This window comes from Mytilus californianus, unplaced genomic scaffold (genome assembly GCF_021869535.1).
Source record: "Mytilus californianus isolate M0D057914Y unplaced genomic scaffold, xbMytCali1.0.p SCAF_2, whole genome shotgun sequence".
Lineage (NCBI taxonomy): Eukaryota > Metazoa > Mollusca > Bivalvia > Mytilida > Mytilidae > Mytilus > Mytilus californianus.
Window position 1 is genome coordinate 99,575,711 of NW_026262668.1, and position 24,518 is coordinate 99,600,228.

General features: G+C 31.9%; 1 protein-coding gene across 2 annotated transcripts; it reads right to left on the reverse strand.

Annotated features, from left to right (window-relative positions):
- Nucleotides 1-551: 551 nt before the first annotated feature.
- Nucleotides 552-23,513, reverse strand: LOC127730551 (succinate--hydroxymethylglutarate CoA-transferase-like). Of its 2 annotated transcripts, XR_007995146.1 has the most exons (15): nucleotides 23,407-23,513; nucleotides 17,685-17,745; nucleotides 17,175-17,248; nucleotides 16,653-16,738; nucleotides 15,433-15,483; nucleotides 14,744-14,864; nucleotides 13,326-13,417; nucleotides 12,929-13,072; nucleotides 11,569-11,664; nucleotides 10,334-10,405; nucleotides 9,240-9,337; nucleotides 7,258-7,360; nucleotides 4,819-4,882; nucleotides 2,330-3,298; nucleotides 552-2,287 (listed from the first exon to the last, which is right to left on the reverse strand). XR_007995146.1 is itself a non-coding variant. In XM_052238996.1 (14 exons), exons 1-14 carry the CDS (start codon nucleotides 23,480-23,482, stop codon nucleotides 3,150-3,152), a joined length of 1,287 nt encoding a protein of 428 aa, XP_052094956.1. In that variant the 5' UTR covers nucleotides 23,483-23,513; the 3' UTR covers nucleotides 552-3,149. The 2 variants fall into 2 exon arrangements, 1 of the variants encoding a protein (XP_052094956.1); XM_052238996.1 differs by having other exon boundaries at nucleotides 552-3,298.
- Nucleotides 23,514-24,518: the final 1,005 nt, after the last annotated feature.

Sequence of the window (24,518 nt, forward strand, 5' to 3'; positions counted from 1 at the left end):
GATGAATTGTATTTTTTGTAAACTTTAGAAGAATGTTTGCATATTTATACATGTATACATTCACCTATGCATTTTTCCATAGCTGTGATTTTGTAATATTTCATCTTAAAGCTGGGACTTAATGTTGAATATTAAATTAAGTTCCAAGTCAGGAGCCTGTAATTCAGTGGTTGTGGTTTGTTGCTGTATATCATATTTGTTTTTCATTCATTGTTTTGTACATAAATCAGGCCATTAGTTTTCTCGTTTGAATTGTTTTACATTTGTCATTTCAGGGCCTTTTATAGCTGACTATGCTGTATTGGTTTAGCTCATCGTTGAAGGCCATATGGTGACCTATAGTTGTGAACTTCTATGTCATCTGGTCTCTGGTGGAGAGTTGTCTCATTGGCAATCATACCACATCTTCTTATTTTTATATTCTAGTTGTTTGAGGGTCTATTTTTATATTCTAGTTGTTTGAGGGTTTATTGGTATTCAGTTACTGTCGCGTTGACTTATTTACCAAATATCTTCTTTTATTCATTTTCTAATAAAGTTATACAAATATCTGGAAATATCAAAGGAAAGCAAGTCTCTTCCATATTTAATTCATTGTAAAATAAATCACATCTTATCCAAATCATCACAATATTGTACAGCATTTATAATTAATTCATTAGCATTTTTTTCTGATTAATGAAAATTACAAATAATTATTATATTCTAACAGCAATTTTAATTTGATATTCAAAATATAGATAAAAATATAAGGCTAACTTAATTCACAGAAATAAGTTAGATGCCAAACCAACAAGCAATAAGATTCAGCATTTAAAGGAAAAAAAATAAAATAAAAAAAATGATTAAGACGTTGAATAGAAATAGAAGCAAGACCCCGTTCACACTAACATTTTTTGAATCAATCTAGATTTGAATCGATCTGAATAAAATCAGTTAGCGTTCACATTATTTTTTATATTAACGATCTCTATCGGTCTAATCTGAACCACTGCGTTCACACTACAAGTAAAAATGAAATTGATCTGACCTAATTACCCGTGAAATTGTAAACACTGTGTATAAATATAAATATTTAATCAAATCAATGTGTTATAGATGAAGTTATTATTTCACTTGAATTACAAGTTCAAATGTTGATACTGCTGTTTGTATAGTTTCGTTAATTTTCAGCCCTTTTATGTTGGTCATCCATTTTGTAATAAATTACACATGTAATTTTGCCACCATACATGCACACAAATTATTATCACTTCAATCATACTAGTTTAGATCAATCTCTGCATTCACATTTAAAGTTAGATCGGTTCACTTTAGATTGATTCAAACAAAACTACCTCTTTTGGTGTTTTAGTTTAAACCCTTTCAAGATCAATTCAAAGCGTTCACATTGGGCTTAAATCGATCTAAATGTCCAAGTGTGTTCGGGGTCTAACTGAAGGTGTGTTATATCTTGCACCGATTAAAATCAAATCATGTCAAGTATTTGTTTGGTTCCTTAACCTATACCTCGACATGGTACTCTTTGCACCCTAAAAAGATAATTTATTCAAACAATAGCAAGTAACAGATATAAATGTAGTAATTTTAAGAAGTTTAAATTGCTTGAAATCCTTGATTCACAATAGTTTATACAGATAACAGCATGGCAATTATGTCTATTTCGATTCATCAATAAATTACAAAAATAATGATTATAACTGGGGTTTTTTTTCCAATCATCAACCAGAATATATTAAGCAAATAAATATTTCAATCCACTTCTGGAATATTATACTTTCTTCTAGATATTTCAAAGACAAAATTCTGGAATATTACACTTTCTTCTAGATATTTCAAAGAAAAAATTTGAAAACATATAAAAACAGAACACATACTTCATCCTCTTGTAAAATGCTCTTGCTTAGCTAATTTGAGAAAATAACAAGCAAAGGTGAAAAAAATCAGTGTTTTGTTTTTGTGCCAATTGGTTTTTCATTTTCACTGAAAAAAATCTTTCATTTACGCCACAAACCATGTTTTATTTGCACCAATAATACAGTCAAATAGTACATATAAAAGATTATTTTTTCATGATAAATCATAACATTATGTACAACAGCTCTATTTCCCAGGACAGCAGGATAATATTCAATGGTCTTTCAGAAATGTCAACAGATGTTTTAAGAATCTTAAATTGCTGAGATTTGACTGTTTGCTGGTCTACACCATGGTTGTGTTCATTCAATGTCTTTATAATGGTTGTGCTGCCCACATTGGTTGTTATTCTGGGTTTGCATTAGATAACCTATTTATAGCATTAGATAACCTTTTTATAGCATTAGATAACCTATTTATGGCATTAAATAATTGACTCACTTTATTGTCCATGGTGTGGGGGGATATTTTTTTTTAAAAGCCTAGTATTCAGGATATAATGTACATCTTAACCTTTCTGTTATGTGTATCCTGGCATAGAAGCCGTTATTATTTCTGGGCTCAAATGAAATCCTGTATTCTTTAAAAATTGGCGCAAATGCAATGGGCCCAAAATATTTTTAAATGTTATATAAATTTTTGAGTTTTTTTTATCAAACTTGAATAAAATTGTCTGCTATATTACTTATAGGAAAACTATTTGTAATATTCTGACAGGTTTGGTACACAATACCTAAAATAAGGGTATATGCAGCATACTAATGTATGTGTCCGCACTAGCTGTAAAGAGGCTAACCTTGATTTAGGGACAAAAATCTTAAAACCACTGCTAAATTTGTGTCAACCATTTTCTTAAATACATTTTACAAACCACATATTTAATTTGGTTTCACATGAATGCTTAAAACTGACTATGTTATCAACAAAATGCTGATTTCATGACTTATCTCCCTTTAATTTACACAGGTCAACCCCTCAATTATACATTTGCTCAACTTTTCCTTCCCATTTTAATGCTTGCTATGTTGCACATTTAATAATCCTTTGTTTTATAATTATTATCTTTTCTATTTTGCCTTAATATTTTAGATTTTAAATATAAAGAAAAATCTTATAAGACTTTAATTCGTATATATCAAAAGGACATAGTATACAAATATTGCTCTTTTGTCCTTTTGATAAATACAAAATAAACATTTGTATTTGGTTACTAGCTGTAGTGATAAATATTACTATTGTATTACTTTTTTATCTCTCAAAATTTTAATGTCAGTCTCTGATAAATTAAGCATATTCTCTAAAATTTCATTAGTATGCTGTCCAAGTGTTGGTGGTGGTAGTGTAGATTTCATCTGTTTATCACTGTACTTCACTGCCTGGCCTACAAAACAAGAGAATGAAGTATGATTAAAGCCTTCCAAACATCTAAAACAAGTGAAACTGCGAGCTACTGCTCACTGATGATACCCCCAGCCCAAATACTTGACGGTAAACAGGAAGTTGTTGAGTGATAAATTTGAAAATGCATCACACGGTATAGCTGACTTATATAAACACTGAAACCAAATTTCAGAAATCCTTGTAATGTAGTTCCTTAGAAAAATGTAACGAAAATTTTCAACTTGGATGTGTTGTGTAACATGATGTAAGTGTTCGGTAAACAGGAAGTTGTTGAGTGATCAATCTGAAAACGCATCACACGGTATAGCTGACTTATATAAACCCTGAAACCAAATTTCAGAAATCCTTATATTGTAGTTCCTGAGAAAGATGTGACGAAATTTTCATGGGACGGACTGAAGGACTGACGGACTGACAGACGGATGGACAGACGGAGGGATGGATGGATGGACGGACAGACAGAGGTAAAACAGTATACCCCCACTTTTTTAAAGTGGGGGTATAATTATGCAAAAATTCTACTGATAAATGAATAAACTTTGATTAACTAAAGTGCAGTTATGTCATTTGTGACATTGTAAACATGTCAACTGCCTCAGACAATTTGGTGGTTTCAACTGGGTGCCTCCTTTCATATATTTAATTCTGATAATTCTGGGGGTTTCCCACAGCAAAACACAGATTTTGCAATAATTACAAAACTGGGTAAGCATCTTGTATCTCAGCTCTAGTCTGTGATTGTTATAAGGTCTGATAGCCTTTTAACAATATAGCTAGGGCAGTGGGAGCGCACAAGCCAGTCCTAAAATATGCAGTCAGTTGTCAGAGCAATCTCTGACTACTGCAACCCCAACTAAACATGGCTGGATTTCAAATGCTAAATCAATTTTCAGTTCAATAAGATAGTATTGGGGTCTTCTGCCACCTTGGATTGTAAAATAGCAGAAAAGAGTCTCTTAATTTCTCATGAAATAAGAAAATTCTGAGGCAGGAATACAATTCATTTGTAATACTTTTTCATCTGAATGAAGAAAAATATGCGATTTTATCTTATTATTAAGACTGTTTTTACAAATACAGAATAATTTTTTGATTGATTCAATTTTTTTTTTAACTTAGCACTGTAAGGGGAGATAATTCAATTTTATAAAGGACTGTACAATATTTTTTCTATTTTGTACTTTAACACACTGTCATATGACCAGGTTCATTAACCCCTGGAATCTTGGTGCAACCCCTGGAATCTTGATGCAAACCCAAATTTGGCATATATATTAAAAACAGTTTACTTCATAATGAACATGTGCACTAAGACTCAAATTGATGTTACCATAAACTACCCTTAACCAAAACTTTAACCGACCTTGAACCAAAACTTTAACCTATCACATTGCTATGTTCAGTAAACCATTACATACATCTTGCCCATATTTCTTTGCTGGATTCACAGGACCCCCCCAAACCTAGTCAGAATATCAAGATACAAAATAGATCACCTACCTGGAACTCTAACTTTTCCTGCTATAGAATGGTCCATCTCAAGGATCATTTCATTGTGTAAAGTCTGAAATAGAACAACTGTACACTGAGGTATACATCTAGAACTAATGTTTCTTGGTTTTTACACTGACAACATTGCAAATTTCTTTAAAAAGAGTTGCTATCTTTCAAAGGTTCTACTGAATACTTTCCTCTAATTCATTACATACTGAAGTCTTTTAAAATATAGACAACCATCAAGAAATTTATAATATTGGTTTCTCTATTTTCAAGTATATCATCCTGTAACATTTTGAACAAGAAATTTTGTACACGGATGCCCCACTCGCACTATCATTTTCTGTGTTCAGTGGAACGTGAAATTAGGGTCAAAACTCTAATTTGGCATTAAAATTAAGTCCATATAATCTACATGACAAATATTGTTAAACTGTCATACCAAGTTACTATGGGACAGATTCAAATTCAACCTGAACAATGGAACACAAGAATATAAGGACAATATAATATCATAATTGACATTGAGTCCATCTCATGTAAAAGTAAACTCCATTCTGATGAAGAAATAAAATAAGAGGTGCAAAAGTACATCATTTGAGTTAGATTCAGTGAAAGCAACACAAAAGATCTGTTTCGCAGTTCAGGAGAAGTTGGGGATTCAAAAGTGGGATGGAAGGATAAGCAAACAAGAAGGTATAATGAATGTAACATGCTATTCAATTTGCAGAATTTTTATTTTTATAATTCTTTGTCTCTATGATTAAACTATTAACAAAGAGAGATCTGCCCACCTGCTTTGTAGATAAGCACAGTGGTTTGGTAGCCTATATTGTATGTGCATGTAAAAGTTGTGACATCACAAAATAATATTATAAAAGTTTTGAGACTTATCAGATATTTTTACAATGTGCTGTTACTTAATAGCCATTTCAAAAAAACTATCCAAAGTAAATGGAAAAAATATTTAAACTTATGTAATAGAATTGATCAATTGATTGGTTGGTATTTAACTCCACTTTTAGCACTATTGTGTTATTTCAGGGCAGTCAGTTTTTATTGGTGAAGGAAGCCAGATTGCCCAGAGTGCCCAGAGTGAAACACAACTTTTGGTAGGAAAACCAACAACCCTAGTCAATTAAGATTGGACTCAAGCACATGCCACGTGCCAGATTCAAACTCGCAACCTAAGACTAAGTGTTGACAGGCTAGTGATACACTAGTTAGACTACTTATACCACTCGGTCCCCTTATGTAATAAAAAGATTATAATGGAATTAAAAAACTAGACAAAGTGATGCCCCACACTCCACTCTGAAGTATCTGTATTATAACAAAGTCAATGTAGGACTTTCTTTGAGATATTATTGTGTCTGGGAGACACAAATGATGCCCCCGCAGATGCAAAGTGTTATTTTAAAATACGCAAAGTTGAGCATGTGAGCACATAGGTCTATGGTTCACTGTAGAAGTTATCCGGAAATTCTATGCACCTCTTATGCGAGTATATACTTCAAAATGACAAAGTTCAACTATCTCCCAAAAGAGCAAATATTAATAAAAAAAAAAATCCTGACCGGATGCACACCTTCAATATATGTACAAACAGCCAACAAAGTGAAAACTTCCTAGCATTCAAACTGTAGGAGGAGTTATGCGGAATAACTATAAGGTTACGCACCTCTTATACTCCAAAAATGACAAAGTTCAACTATCTTCCAAAAGAGTAAAAATATTAATAAAAATCAAAACCCTGACCACATGCACACCTTCAATATATGTACAAACAGCCAGCAAAGTGAAAACTTCCTAGCATTCAAACTGTAGGAGGAGTTATGTGGAATAACTATATACCCATAATGGGACGGACGGATGGACAAACAGACAGTTGGGGGTAAAACAATAAAATGGCAAAAATCAAAAGCTCAAACACATCTAACAAATGGAAAACAACTGTCATATTCCTAAAGGTACTTTTTAAAGTTTTTATCTGACATTCTGTGAAGAAGCAGGAGTTTTTTTTCAATGGAATCATTGTTCTTTTGCATGTTGTTGCAATAACACCAAGGTACCACACTGATGAGGAATACATTTGCATTAGTAAGGGAAAGCTTTACATAATCAATGTCTGAAGCACAAAAAACAACTGACAATTATAAAAAAGACACAAAGTACCAATCTGAGAGTATTTGCATTTACTGAAAGATAGTTCAAAGCCAATTACAACTAATAAATAATCATGTTTTCTCAGACTAAAATATCAATCAGCACACATCCAGCAGATTTAGTTTAAAGACTTCATAAACAGTCTGAGAAAAGCAAGATTTTGTGCAATGCCAAAATATAAGTATGAATATGATGTAGGACCATATGTGTTCAAACTGTATAGTGATACATATTTAGTTATCTTTCAATTTATTGAACTAATCTGTTATACCATACCTGTGGATCAATGAAGACATTCTCCATGTTATTCACAGGACCATAGGGTATTCCACAACCATCAAACACATCTAACCATTCTTTGGTCTTTTTTGTTATAAATCTGATATTTTAATAAGTCAAAATTTTAATATAATGCATGCAAAACAGAGACAATTGTCATTGGTCATCAATTCAAAACAGACACCATTGTCATTGGTCATCAATTCAAAACAGACACCATTGTCATTGGTCATCAATTCAAAACAGACACCTTTGTCATTGGTCATCAATTCAAAACAGACACCTTTGTCATTGGTCATCAATTCAAAACAGACACCTTTGTCATTGGTCATCAATTCAAAACAGACACCTTTGTCATTGGTCATCAATTCAAAACAGACACCTTTGTCATTGGTCATCAATTCAAATGTTTTATTTCTTTTCACAATGAGAGTCTTGTAAAAAGACTATGTTGCATATTAATTACCTATATCATCAAATAAACTTCTTATATAAAAGAGGGCCTCGGTGGCCGAGTGGTCTAAGTAGTTACTACTGTAGGTCGGTGGTTTTCTTCGGGCACTCCGGCTTCCTCCACCAATAAAGTCTAGCCGCCACGAAATAGTCCAAAAGCGGTTCTTAAAAGTGGCGTTAAAACACCAAAAAATCAAAAAAATCAAAATCTTATATAAAAGTATTATATATAATGAAACATGAATATGTCTACAATAACATTTTACTATATTTGTCTTGTTCAAACTATTGACCAACAGTAAGTGGCTGCACAAATCTGAAATTTTTTTATACTTTACAACTCAACATCATTAAGCTCCTATTTATAAATATGATTTATTCCCTGTCATAAAAGGTCAAGAAAATATCATCAAAGATGATCGTGTGTATAATAAAGTTCTTTAAAACTATCTGACAGTAAGCAGGAACAAGACCTTTTTTTTTACAATTTATCTTGTTTTCTTTTCTTAATACGATTTTCATTAGAATCAAAGTAATTTTTTTTTTCAATTGACTTCTGAAATTTAGAATAAAACCAATTTGAAAAATAATAATAACCTTTGCCGCTAACAATGGTTTGTGACTAAGGTGAATGAAATCAAACGATTCATTTTAAAGGGGCACTAGCTACGAGATATATAAAAAATCCAATATCTGATTTTTTTTCGTTCAATCATTAATGAAAGTGAAATAGTGAAATAATGATTCTCTTTTAGCCGCCAGTATGGTTCAATTTTGTCAAAATAAGCTAAGAAACATTGATGATGAATTATTCACTTGCAAGTGAATAATTCGACCTCATTGAATCCGTATTCACGTGAACTACAATTTAACCCCTTCGCTAGAGATGGATAACATGTGAATTGTATGTGTAAAGTTATTTAAAGGAAAAGAATGTCAACATTGAAAGTGAAACAAAGGTAAATCATTTGATTGACAGATCGGATCCACAAAAAATCATTCTTATACAGGTAAAAACGATGATAAACATATATTTTTAATCTATAATATGAAATTAAACAGACCTAGAAAAATCCAATAGCACGAGTTCGCTTAATCTATTTATATCTTTATTTATGATTACATCGCTTATATGGTCATCGGATGACTTTGGAGGTCAACTCGATAGTTAATTAGATGGCGTCTAGACTAAAATACACAAAAAACAAAGCTACGTGTTATCATGCCCATGTCCTGTTAACTGTTTATTTTAGACTTTTAATAGTTTGGATAAATGTTTAACATTGTTATAAATCAAATATGAGAATTTGAGTCAAATCGGTGAAAATGAATTTGACAGCTAGTGCCCCTTTAAGAGAATGCTGTAATTAGCACTGAGAAAATATGATGGGGTATTTTACAGATAGCCTGGCATGCTAAGTAATAAGCTGATAATGTCATTAAAAATAAACTGGAAATCAGAAACAAAGGTTAAGCAATTAGAAAACTAAGATGATATTTAATCCAGTTGAAACAATAGTACTTACAAATTGTCCAATGTTGACAGTAAACTCTTCCTATTATGCACACGAAGTTTGTTTGTTGTGTATTTGTTATCCTCCAACAAATGATCCAGTTGTAACACCTAAAATGTATATATAAATATATGTGTGTTCTTTAAACTTTTCTAGAATATATAACATTTATATCTTTTCCTTATCCTTTACCATTTACAAATGTGGATCTCTTCTTTTTGAAGTATGAGAACAATCTGAAGTATGAGAACAATCTTATTTTTGAGACTTTTTACAGAGTTCCATATTTTCATAACAGCGAGGGTTAGATCCATACTATTTTACAGTAAATACTTCAACAGGTCTAGCATTTATTCATAATATTCTGCAGAACCTAACCTAAGCTCAAATTTGAAATACTGTAAATTCAGAAATTATTGCGTGCATTTATTATTGCGATTTTGTCATTTTAGACTAAAATGCGATTTTAATTTTTGCGATATTCAGAAAAATCCTGTTTGATTCATATCAAAAATGTCAAAACGCGAGTTTTAATTATTACGATGATAACCCTGTCGCATTTTTCGCAATAATAAAAACATCGCAATAATTTCTGAATTTACAGTATGGGTGCCATAGATTTATTTGTTTTAATGAGTTGGGCTGATCTCTTTCTGAGTAAACACTGAATGCAACTAAATGAGAGTTACCAAATGTTCTGGATCTAAAGAAATAAATGTACCTTAAGTACTTTAATAAGAGGAGGGCAATGAATGTCTATTTCCCATTTTAGAAGTACTTTAATAAGAGGAGGGCAATGAATGTCTATTTCCCATTTTAGAAGTACTTTAATAAGAGAAGGGCAATGAATGTCTATTTCACTTTTGAGAACTAAGTTAAGTGAAAAATCCTTGAACAAATAGGACTATTTGCAATTTTTTACCTAATCCAGGTAGTAAGTACTGTTTTCTTTCAATGAAAGTACTTGGTCAGTCTTTTTTCTAGGTAATAAAAAGCTATACAGCAATGTCAACAAGCCATAACCCTTACAAAGACCATTAATTATAAAGGAGTCGTGTAAAAAAGGGTACAGATGGATGAACCAATTAGTTGTTAAAAACACTCACCTTACATAATTTATGAAATTGTTTATCATTGCCTGCTCCAACAACAATGTAGCTGTCCTTTGTCTTAAATGCCTAAAAAGTAAGTTTATTAATCTTGTTTACCAAAGAATGTAGCTAAAAATACTATGATAATAAACACTAAAAAAGAGTGCATATACTGAAATGTCTTGCCTGTTATATTGATTACAACTGAATAGACAAGATATGCAATAAAGGTATCAAGAACACACATAAATCAATAAACTATGTCAGTGAGTTCTTTAGACAGATCAGTACAACTTACACTGATCAACTGAAAAAAGCATGAACATTTCAAACATTAAACTTTTGACTGCCAAATTCCTATTGAAATACAAATAAAGGTATGGACTTAACTCATTATTAATATTAATCTCTAAAGGTCATCTACCATGTTAAGTATGAAATCATATTAACACTTTACGAAAACTATCTTTATTAATTTGTTGATATTTTTTAGAAAATCCACAAAATTAAATACACACTGATTTATCAGCAACACCTCATTCATGAAAATGGGTAAATATGAAAAAAGTAAACATAAAAAATAAGTAAATATGAAAAAAAGTAAACATAAAGAATAAGTAAACATGAAAAAAGTAAACATAAAAAATAAGTAAACATGATAAAGTACAAATACATCACCAGAAAGACATTAACATCTTACACTGATCTACAGACCAAATGCAGTTGATTTACTACACTCAGCAATTGAGAAATGGAATTTCAAAGATAAGATATAGTGGACCTAATACTCATAGTAAATAAAAAGCCTAACTGCAAAAAAATAAGTATTTTGTAAAAATGTAAGATGAACCTTGACAGACAGACATGTAAAACCATTGTCATACTATAGACCATACATAGTTGACCTGTAACTGAGAATTGGGCTAAGCCTGAAACTTGACCTTTGATCATTGAAACTTGAAAGAGGTCTAGGTCAGGTTACTCCTGCATTACTAATATGTAAATTTTATAACTATTTAATAGACAAAAATTACCCATGAATCTAAAATTACATCACAATGCATAGCATGCTCACATGAAGCTTGCTACCAAATTTCAGAGAGCTCTGATTTGTAGTTCGAGAAAATTGCCACAAAAATGTGATCGGATGGATGAAAAAACATGGATTGACTGGACAGACATAAACCAGTATCCTCCTACCTTTGCAGCAGGGGTATAATTAGTATAGATGGAATCCAGTCTATATATACCTGATAAGGAACAATACTTTGATGTGCTGTACCATGTCTTTTAGCCTCCATCCCAGCATTCAGGTAATTTGATCCAATATTGATTAATGATGCAACCTAAATAAAAAAGGATTCCATATGCTTTAGAAAGTTTTTACTTTACATATGTAAAGACAATTGAACAAAGATACTCCATGGGATAATCGTGTTTCAACCAAATATTTTTTAAACTTTTTTTTTAAGCAAGATACAAATTGACTGCAACATTTGAAAAAAAAATAATTAAAAAAACGAAATGAGTCTAATACTAATAATTAGATTTCTAAACTTTTCTAAACTTTATACTTGTCAAAAATGTTTTTTTCAAAAACAATGTAAACCTTCAATCTTTCATAACTCATATTGTAAAAGACATCAGCATGTTAACCTATCACCTGTAGATACAAATTTTACCCTTCTAAAACAATTATTGTAAATTCAATTCAGTGTTTCTAAGACAAAAACTTTTTTCATACATTTTTTAATCAAAATTGTTTAAAGCTTACAATATAAAAGTGATGTTTTAAATTACCTATATCATCTAACTATGTACATGTATAATGTATGATTATTTAGAAATTTTAAAACCATTTCAGCAATCAAGCCCCCTTAACTTTTGACATTGTGACCTAAAAATATAATAGTTTTTCTTCTGCTTAAAAACCATCATCCATCGAAAACTGGTCAAATTAGTGGACAGTTAAAAAGGTATTATCTTGAAATATTGACACTTGATAGAATTTAGAACTAATATTTATATAAATAAGGCGGTACATAACACTACAGGGAGATAACTCTTTAAAAATCAGCTGATCGTTTTAATCACATTCTATTGTTAAGGAAATATTAAGCTTCTCAATGATCAAAATTAGTGTTTGTCAAACTGCTACATATCCAATGAAATTTTTTGCAATAAAGTGTGTGGTTCAAGTTTTTTGAAATTTTTATATTTTCCTCAAAAGGTCAAAATAAATTTTATGAAAATTAAACGAGACAAATTAATTTTAGTAAAGGTGTTTGGTACCACCTTAAATAAGCTTTAATTTCAACCAGAAACAATTAAGGAGAGATCATTCTCTGAAAAACAGACAAATAAATGGATAAACAGTTGGCATACAGACCAGAAAACCTAATACCCTTTACTATGATAGGTAGAGCATACACACTTATAAATATTTACTCACACTTCTTATTTTTCACAGAAAATATCTATCTGGTATCTGGAAGAATAAACTAATTAACAAGAGATACAGATTTATAACTCTAACTCAAATTAAAACTGTGATTAGCACATGTTCTTTTGTATACTATAAAGATGTGCATATATATATGTGTGACTTACCTGAGTTGAGAATAAGTTACAGTCTATATGTTGTCCTCTCCCTGTTATCTGTCTCTGTAATACTGCTGCCAAGATAGCCCCATGGGCATACAGTCCAGTAGATAGATCAGTCATAGCCACTCCTACTTTACAAGGGTCTCCATCCTATAGACACACACCGAGTTGTTGAGTTAAAATATAATATCAGATAACTATCTTGAGAAAATTGAAAATAAAGACCGAGGAGATATATATTCTCAGTAAGTAGCTATTTAATAACATTGACAGACTACATTTTAAACAGTGGGAACTAATATATCAAAACTTAAAAGAAATTCTTTAAAATTTTCACAATATAATAATGCTTTCCATAAATTCAATAAAAAGTAGTTGATTATTAAGGGTGTTCATACCTCACCTCTGGTCCAGTGATATGCATTAATCCACCCACTCCTGATACAATAACATCATATCCTGCTCGTTTTGAGTAGGGGCCTGTTTGTCCATATCCTGACAATCAAGATATTTTTTTATCAATTATATCAAAGCAAGGCTTAGCGCATGAATGACCCCCTTCTTTTGCATCTGCACAATGTGCCAGCCATGTATACTGATATCTTATCTGGGATAAAGTGGAAGTTTTTTCTGTTGAAAATGGTGACTTAGAATTACTGTCTTGTTTTATAAAAATATTGTGTAATAGAAATGATTGGTCTTGGATGTGCATTGGTAAAGTAGGCATTATTTCTATTATGCATTTAAATCCTTGGATATTTCTCTGTAAAATGAATTTGCAATGTCTATCAGTAACACCATTATTCCTTCATTATTCACCTTTAAGAGACAAACCTTTAAAACACTATGAAATTCATATTTTGTTAGTGATTGGAAATTAAGCTTTGTAGCCTAAAGCACCTACTCTTTATATATATCTACAAAACAGGTCTTTATTTTGTGTGGCATTGTGTACACATTTCACCAATTATGGTTTAACCCAGGCTTTCCATATTTTAACCTGACTACTTCATTGAGGAGAGCATTACCTTTCCTGACACTGGATAGAACTAGGATACTCTATAGTTTCCATCACCCTGGACAGAACTGGGATACTATATAGTTTCTACCACCCTGAAAACAACTAGGATACTCTATAGTTTCCACAGCCCTGGAAAGAACTGGGATACTCTATAGTTTCCACCACCCTGGAAAGAACTGGGATACTCTATAGTTTCCACCACCCTGGAAAGAACTGGGATACTCTATAATTTCCAACACCATGGAAAGAACTGGGATACTATATAGTTTCCACCACCCTGGAAAGAACTGGGCTACTCTATAGTTTCCATCACCCTGGACAGAACTGGGATACTCTATAATTTCCACCACCCTGGAAAGAACTGGGATACTCTATAGTTTCCACCACCCTGGAAAGAACTGGGATACTCTATAATTTCCAACACCATGGAAAGAACTGGGCTACTCTATAGTTTCCACCACCCTGGAAAGAACTGGGATACTCTATAATTTCCAACACCATGGAAAGAACTGGGATACTCTATAGTTTGAGCTAATATTCACTGCCAGATTTTCCCAGTTTTTTAAGTAGAAAGCAAAACCCTCTCAATTAAACTGCTGTAGGCAACAGATAAATTTTGTTGAGAAGCTTCTGAAAGCAAGAGCTATCAACCCAGTTGTTTGTAATATGTTTGCCAAGAAAGTATAAATACAGTAGATTAACTTAGAGATATCTCATTATGATGTTTGTGATAATTTGCCTGTTACTGAATAACCAATGAGCTTCTAGGTCTTGCTCAAATATTCTTCACTGTAGCTTACCTGTTATAGAACAGTAAATTAATTGAGGAGCTATCACATTAAGATGCTTGTAACCAAGGTTGTACTGGTCTAATTTACCAGGGATATAATTCTCGACCATCACATCACACTGCTTGGCCAACTGAAATATAATTATTTGATTTGATTTGATTTTGATTTTTGGTTTTTTATCGCCACTTTTAAGCACCGCTTTTGGGCTATTTCGTGGCGGCCAGTTTTTATTGGTGGAGGAAGCCTGAGTGCCCGGAGAAAAGAAATATAATTATAAAAAGAACATTAACTTAAAGAAACATAAGACACTAAGAATACCTACTTTCATGAAAATGTGATTCTGATGTAGATATGTTTACTTATGACTCACTTATATTTTACAGGGTCTGAATATTCAACTAATAAATGGCCACCGTTAATAATAATATTTTTGGTTTTCTGGAATCACACACTATTTGGAACAAAAATAAATAGGTGAGGACCTTTATATGCATACAAAATGTAATTGGTTATTTCAGATATTTATGAGTAAAAACTTTCATCTTTACTTTTATTTTTTTTTGTTTGAAACAATTAAATCATCTTTATTGCACTAATTGCTGTTTAACAATTTACTTAGCTTACAGCACTGGGCTAAGTTTACTTTTATATTGCATAGGTTTGAGGTAAATACTTTTAGAAAGCCTGATAAAACCTACCTTTTGAATAAGATCTTGGCCATCTTTAGTTCTGATGTCAATAGCAATACTCTGAAATATAACAGGAAATATTGAAAATAATGCTAGAGAAATCTTGGTTATTGTAAAGCAGACACTTTAAAAATTGAATCAAAGTACAAATATACAATGTATACAGACACTTGCATTTTTGGAATCTGAAGAGTCTAAAATAATGAGTCAAATAGGATGAATGCTAGTGGTAAAATCAAGTATCAATCTTATATCTATTTTCATCCACAAAAAAACATATTGCAGATTTCTGAATTTCTATTCATTTCTTTAAAATTAACAAGATTTCTGTACGAGTACAACTAGCAAAAAAAAATTGTGAAGTTTATTACTGAGATGTTCATTTTATCACATGTTTTGCATTTAAAATAATTAAGACAATAAATTCTTTTTAGAGTAAATACTTTCTTTAAAAAGTCTACTTGATTCAATTTCTGTTAAATCAGAAATGTTTGAAATGTTGTTATTGATGCAAAAAATATAAATACATATACCTATATTTGTACATATGAATTAAAAGGAGATGTGGGGTATACCTCAAGGAAACTGTAACTAAACAACACACAAAAACAAAAGACATCTACAGGTCAATACACATTCTTAAACAATGGGGATAATTGTTATACAATATGCCAATATAAAAAGAAGATGTGGTATGATTGCCATTGAGACAACTCTCCACAAGAGACCAAATGACACAGAAATTAACAACTATACGTCACTGTACGGCCTTTAACAATGAGCAAAGCCCATACTGCATAGTCAGCTATAAAAGGCCCCGAAATGACAAATGTAAAATAATTCAAAGAGAAAACTAAGCCTATCATTGCCTGATTGAAGCAAAGTTGTTAATAGAGAATAGAGACAATCCAAAGATCTGACATCAGTACAAATTCACTAAATGACAACATTAAGATATAAAAAAGGCAACCATTGACAAAGGCACATGCAGATTTGGTGAGATAAAAATTGTTTGTTTTTTTAAATCTCATCCCTCTTAATCTTGATAGCTGGAATAACTTGTACAATAAATATCATTACAGTAAAAGTACTTAGGTTCTATAATACAGGTACCTATTTGCTTTGATGGCCATTGTGCAACATCTACTTTAAAGCATTATATGTGATGCATTCAACAGAGACTTCTTCTCTTTGTTGTTGGGTTTTACTGACAAATAATAATTAATTACCTTTTTATTTCTATTGACAGTCAAAAAATAAACACTTTCCTTGCCACAAAAAGGAGGTCCCCATGACCTTGTATCATCCCCAGCTCCTAATAAAAAAGAAAGATAAGGTTTACAATATAACCGTAAACCACATAATACTATATCTTGTTTGCTCTCTCATATCAACTTGTTATGCTTTTTTCATCTTTATCATGTTATGAGTTTCTAAAGTCTAAATGCTTAATTCTAAAAGGCTAAACTATAACAACACATATGTTTTATTTTATGATACTAAAGTGTAGAAGAAGTCAATTAAACAAAAGTTGATAAACTTTACATTTACAATCTTCTATAAAAATTATGAAAATTCATATCAATGACAAAAATGTTCCAATTATTATTAATTGATTGCTAGTTGGTTTTTACTTTCTGCACATTCAAGAAAACCTTTTTGAAAAAATAGCTTTCAAATAGTAGACAAAAGACACATAGTATTCATTTAACATGAACAGAATAAATATTAATGACATAAATCAATGTTACCCGGCTTTTCAACCTTGATGATTTCTGCACCAAGATCACCTAGAATCATGGTACAATATGGTCCAGCTAAAATCCTGCAAAGAAAAATTGAAAAGTTGAATACTTTCAATCAATTTACTTTTGTGAAAAAATGTTTTTTGTCTTTCTAGACGACTTAAGAGCTGGTTTTTTTCATGGTTTTCTAACTCTTTTCACAAATGCTCACTCATGATAAAGGTTTCAAGTTCAGCATATTTGTGACAATCCAATTACATTATTTGTTTACTCACGTAAGTTACAAAAATAAATAACTTGCAAAAATAAGTTTGTTTTGAGAATAAGGGAACGGTATATCGCTAAAATCCATATTTTAGCCTCTAAATGTTCATTATTTATACATGATTTGTTATTGATATCCTTCTCACTACCTTTTCTACTTTTCTTTATAAATGGGTTCAATCTTTAAATAAATACAAAAATGTTTATTTTCATATTCTTTCTCCATACTGGTAAAATATAAAACATAAGTACCTGCTGATATCTAAAATCTTTAGTCCATCTAAAGGTAGGTTACATTTCTGAGCCTCTGTGCCTATAGTGCAATAAGTAATAAATTCATCAATCATATAAATGTTTGATCTGATTATGACAAACTATAATAAACAACAAATATATTCTATAAATCAAATTCAACTGTGAGATAATTTAGTTAAACAAAAGCTTATGAATAAAAATGAGAATGGAAATGGGGAATATGTCAAAGAGACAACAACCCGACCAAAGTATACAACAGCTGAAGGCCACCAATGGGTCTTCAACACAGTGAGAAAATCCCGCACCCAGAGGTGGTCCTCAGCTGGCCCCTAAATAAAATTGTGTACTAGTTCAGTGAAAATGGACGTCACACTAAACTACAAAACATATAAATGAACTAAAATGGACTTTACATTATCCTTTTACTGGACAGACAAACAGTAAATATTTTCTTTTGTTAGACATCTGTGACAGGAAAAAATTCTTTGCAATACAAAAAACATAAAAAAATGAAAATGTTAAATGTGACATCCCTTTCTTTACATTAGTACAATAGAAGAAAACATTCTTATGTGGTTGTAGGTAAAAACTTTTTGTGTGAAATATATAATATGAAAACAAAATCTTGAAAACTGTTCTAAAATTGGGTTGCATAATTTTGGGACAACAAAATATTTGTTTCTAAAAACAAATTATATGCCAGTATAGTGAAAAATTCTGATTTCAATAGTGCTTGTTCATATAATCAAAAACGTTTATAAAAGGATCAAAAATTAAGAGATGATGGGCAAGCAATTCACAAGCTTTTAAGTACTATATATAATTTGAGTTATTGTAGTGGTGCTTCCCTAGACCTTTTGTCAGTTTTCCTACCGAAGGTCATGGTTCTCTCTGGCCACTCCGGCTTTCTCCGCCACTAAATAGCACAATAGTGGTGAAAGGGGCGTTAAACACCAATCATCAATCAATCAATCAATCAAAACTTAATAGATTTTCAATCTCTCTCCATCAATTGTACTAGTACTCCTTAAGCTCACTTGGTTGAGCTGTAGCCTAAAGTACAAGGTGTGTTTGATCCTTTTGTGGCATGGCTGTAATATTGAAATCATGCTCATCAATTTTTCTACTGTTAAACATTTTTTTTAAAGTAAGGGCAAATAAAAGAAATTTGAGTGTCTAGGGTTTCCATCCAAAAAAAAAATAGGGTCGGTAGGTTGGAAATATACATGATATATATTTTTTCTTAATTTTTTTTTTCGGTCGAAACCCTGAAAATTCACAGAGTCCTGTTCCCGTATTAACTTACAATAACTGGAAACTGCGCCATTTAAAGTTTCAATGATAAGAGTTGTGACTTTTAAAATGTTTTTCATCATTTCTGTCAAGTATTTTGATGAAATAAGTTAATGGTTACAACTTTGAAGAAATCATCATAAAAACATTAAGGGTCTGCGCTCAAAACTAGGGTAGATCGGGAAACACTATACACTTTTTTTATGACCTTAGCTTAAAAATCAGTTGTGGATACCAAAAATTTCATAGATCTGTTAGAGTACATGTTCCTACATGTACAATATAAGTCCCTCTCCATAAAACGATAGTAATAAAACAATTGACTTCTGTATAGTAACCATTGTACAATCTACTCCTCATTCTAAACAGATTGAAAGAATGCTTTTGTTTCAGTTAATAAAGAAATGTTAACATAGATACAGATACCTCATTCTAGAAAAAGACATTTTGAAAAAACCACAGTGATTCAAACAAAAAGTTCTTTAATATGCTGAAATTGACTTTATCATGCATATGTTTATTAAGATGCATGATTATTTTTTTTGACAACACATTTGTTACGTTTGGTGGACGTTTTGAACAAATGATGGCAATTCCTAAGGCTATGGGAACCAGCTGATTTGTGAGACAAACTTCATACAGAGCATCTCAAGAAAAACAAAAGAAGCTGGAATTAACCTTTAATTTCACTTTCAACTTAGTATATAGATGTCCTAACACTAAATAATTAAAAATATGTTGAACCTGTAGTCTTTTACATTCGAAAGAACAAACAAACTAAAGAAAATTAAGTCAGAAAAAGACAAGAATGAAAGAAAAACCCTTGGGAAGATTGTATCTGGTATGCCAATAACTGAAACAGAGGTAGCAGAAATGGTAAAACAGCATGTTGAAAACCAAGGAAAAAATAAATCAACCAACCAGAGAGTGGTTAGAAAACTGGGAAACAAAATAAAAAGAAACCGTCCACTTCTGCTTTGCCACTTACACCAGGACCTAACCACACATCTACTAAACCTGGACCTAGCCGCACATCTACTTAACCAGGACCTAGCCACACTTCTCCTAAACCAGGACCTTGCCACATATACATAGATGATTCCATGGACTTCAGCGATACAGACGAAGAAATTCCTGAAAATGAATTATGCTGTGTATGTAAACAGTTCACCTCCAAACAAATTAGACTTGGAGTTGGTGTTGAACTTACCAAATGGATGCAGTGTGACAATTGAATAGGTCCAAGCACTGGACACATCTGAAATATTGTACTGAACTAAGGGCTGTGCAGAGGAATACCAAGTTTTACTGCATGCATAACAAGGACATGGAATAGACATTTTTGGTCAATTTCTTTGTTATTGTTACTTGTTGGATATTTCATCGTTGGATTGTACTTTTTGTGACTTTATTTCAATACTTACCTTTTTAAGTTAACCTTGAACAAAAAATGTGAAAATTCAGTGTGCTTGGCCTAATCTGTGTGATGTAACAAGCTTGTACATCCAGTGGATGAACTTGAGGGTTGAAAATAGAACAACCATTGATTTCAAGTAAGTGTTTACTATTGCTTTTTCGTTATACTATGTTCTTTTGCTGATTCTTTTGCATGTCAAAGTTTAGATTTTTTATTGAATCTTTATGACTGCAAATTATTGTGAATATACGGGAAACGTAGTTGACACTGCTCGACTATATTTGTTAGGTGGACGAACTTTGGGGTGTCGAGGATAAACTAGAATACTCAGTGTTCTAGCTACAAAGTTTGAACAGGGCGCAGCGTCCGCCTTTTTTTATTGACGCCCGTGCCCTTTTTGGTGATGCCTGTGCCTTTTTTGTGCTGTTTCTTAGGCTACCATTTTTATCCCGAAATTTGATTTTTCTCGGATGAGTTTTGTCGAAATGTGCGTCACCATTTTTCTTCCTTGTTGACAATGCATAACGTGCCACCTATAACTAATTAACATAAAAATTTGCATAAAAAGTGTTTACCTTGACTATTGATCAATCGTTTTCGTGATTAGAATTAAACTGAGAACTTAATTAAGTCCAAATAAATTTTCGATCATTATTTTCACAATGCCGACTCGAGATAGACGCCTGAAAGATGAAACCAAAAAGAATGCTAGCCAAAATAAAACTTTGACATCGTCTTGTTTGAAGAAATTCCCTGCACATATGGTCTTACTGAGATGATGGATCTGGATGACCACTTTAAAACAGACAGTGACAATCTTGTCCATGAATGGACATCTTTCATTTCCTTTATTGGGGACACTTCAGCTGAGCTCAGATCAATCCAGAAGTGCATAACTGTGCTCATGAAAGAAACACTAGGATTGACTGAGCTCTATCCAAAAATTTTGAAACTTATGAGTGTGGCAGCAGTTTCGCCATTGAGCACAGCTGAGGTTGAGCGTTTTCTCAAGTAAAGCTGATCAAATGTGATGATAGAAATAAGCCCAAGCAATCAACACTTGAGAACTTGCTACATATCAAAATTAACTATCATAATGACATGTTCTGTTCAATTTTAGACAACGTTGTAACAAAGTTTTTTAAAGTCAAAGAGAGAAGATTGTGCCAAAAGTATTGAATTTTATTACTCCATTTTAACTGAAACTTGATTTTACCATAGCGCCTGAGATATATAGAGTATTTTGTTTGTTGTGTTATGTACATATGTATTTTATGATGTATGCTTTTAAATTATGAGGCTTAAATAATTGCCCTTTTTACAATGACATTTACACATAAAATTGCCTTTTTTCTGACTAGCACCTTGCCCTTTTCAAATCCTGGCTAGAACACTGATACTCATCATGTTGAATGAATCTAGCACAATTCTCATCCCATCAGACTCAAGAACCAGAAAACATCATACTCACACCTTCAGACATATTTACACATCTAGACTCGTACAGATTTTCATTTTTCCCATACACAATAACACAATGGAATCCATTACCAACTACAGTTGTTAATACACAGACAGTCGACTCTTTCAGAAAGCAGCTTACATATGCTGTTCTCTCCACTCTCATTTAACATGTTTAAATAGCTTCATCTCCTGTAAATAGTTTTAATCACCAGGTCTGTTCTCTGCACCGTTTTTGTATATAACTTTATATTAACTTGTTTTAAATAAATAGAATGCACCAGTTATTAATCATCTTTACTCAGATGGAAGACTGGAAAACTTAAAGATGAAGAAGAAGAATGTTAGTCCAAATAATTATGACGCCTTGAAAGGCTATTTTATTTTATTTTTTTTGCTTTGACACCTTCCTGTTGTAGAAAGGCGTCACAGCAAAATAACAAAATAGCCTTTCAACACGTCATAATTATTTGGACTATCCCGCAATGGTGGTAAGTCGTGCACTTAAGGCCATTTTTTATTTTATTTTTCTGTAGACTTAGCTTTGTTTTTTTATTACTGTGTATTGTCAAGCTTGGTTACTAATAATTGTTTCTCAGTCACTGAATGTATGATGTTGTTCCATACTGCAGCAGCTGACGCAGTTTGTTTACATTAAAATTCTAATGGCTTCAAAACCACGTGACACATTGAATCGTTATATCCAATCAAATTGCTCTACTGTCAATTAGGTGATTTTTTAGTACAAGGCAATTATATTATTTGTTTGTATGATATTGCTTTGAAATAGTTTGCAATAAATTGGGGGTTTATTCAATCGGAAACCTCATTATTAGCCATGAAATTTGATATCAATGGAATTTTATATGAATATTTACTTATGGTCAGAATATCGATCTCTTTATATTGAACAAATATTTTTTTTATGAAAAATATATGTATATTGATTTTTATTAACCTACTCTATATTCCTGAACAAAAATATGGCATGATTATCGTTTGTTTCCCAAAGTTTTTCTTTCAATTTTTTTCGCGGGAAAATCGCGTAAGACGTAAGGTGCTTGCCATTTTGAAATTCTTAAAAATACGATTTGCTTGGCCTGTTTGGTTTGCCATTAAGATTGATGACGCTTAATGGAATGTAAACAAACCAATGGAGGCCGGAAAAGGGGATTTCTGAAGTTCTGGAATGTTTTTAGGCAATCGGAAGTCAGGTTTGAAACGGCCATTAGAAAATTGGCATTTTTGTACAATACTTTAGAATAACATTGAAAACATATCTTTCGAAATGTTTGTTTATTTAGAAGAGTAGAAAAAATGTATTCTGCACTAATTTTGTACGCTGGTATTAGCGAAGTGACGTCAATGCGGAGTTTTCCCGTGTGATAAGTACAATAACAAAGTCCGAACGAACCAACATGATGACCGATTATAGACTACGGTAGGATAGTTGAATGTGGGCAGTATTCATTGTATTTGGATGAAGAACTAAAGGACCTGTGACGGTCATTGTACACATGTTGGATGATTTATGATATATAAACCTACAATAAGGACAGTGATTTTTCTTTAGTTGCTTCAATGAAGTCCTTGATGTCAGAATACTTTTGAATATTCGTTGCATTTTTCTTGGAGGACCTTGACATGTCAGATACCACTAGTGAAGGGGAAAGAAGCAACCTTCGTATGTACGAAAAAAATCTCCATTATTTGGGGCACCCCTTGAGAGCTGCGAGGGTACAGTGGAAACAGTGTACTGTACTACACACTCTATCAGGATTAATGGAGATGTGTCACTACAAAGCTAGTTAAAAGCCAAGACAATTAATAATAAAAAATCATGCATCAAAGACTTAAATCAACTAAAATACATTCCAGGGATTTAGTATTTTAACGTCATGAACAGTCAAAGAAGACATGACTTGTGCAATGCCGTGCTAGGACACCGGGATCGAAGTCCACTTTGACCAACAGAGGCCCCCAGAGTACGACCTTTGCCTATGTGTAGATAAGACTATAAGATTGTAATTTTTAGAAAACGTACTTTTAAACTGAATGATAATCTTGCATTTACTTATGATGGTCAAATTATAGATATTGTTAATGAATTTACATATCTTGGAATAATATGTTCTTCAAATGGTTCATTCTGTAAAAATAATGAAAGATTAGTTTGTCAAGCTAGAAATTGAGGCTGTTTAGTATTATGAAAAAAGTAGAAAACTGAACTTACCTATTGATGTTTGATGCAATGGACAGTAGTTTTACCATTTTGATGTATGGTTGTGAGATTTGGGGTTTTACCAATAACAGTATAGATCAGTATAATAGTGTCATTCTGTCTGCAATTTTATAAATATATACTTAGTTTGAAGAAATGTACACCAAAATGTATCATGTATGGTGAACTAGGAAGATTTCCTTTTGATATTTTTTTTTATCAAAAGCAGAATGGTTGCATTCTGGAAAAGAATTATCTCCAATAAGCAAGATAAAATTGCTGCTACTTTGTATAAGTTATTATATAACATGCATATCATTTTTTTTTCATTCTAAGTGGACTGTTTGTATTGAGAAAAAAAAAACAGAATAATTGTACTGGCTGTCACAAAGTGTACCAAAAAAATGTAATCAGTGTATCAAATCTAGTCAAGCAATGT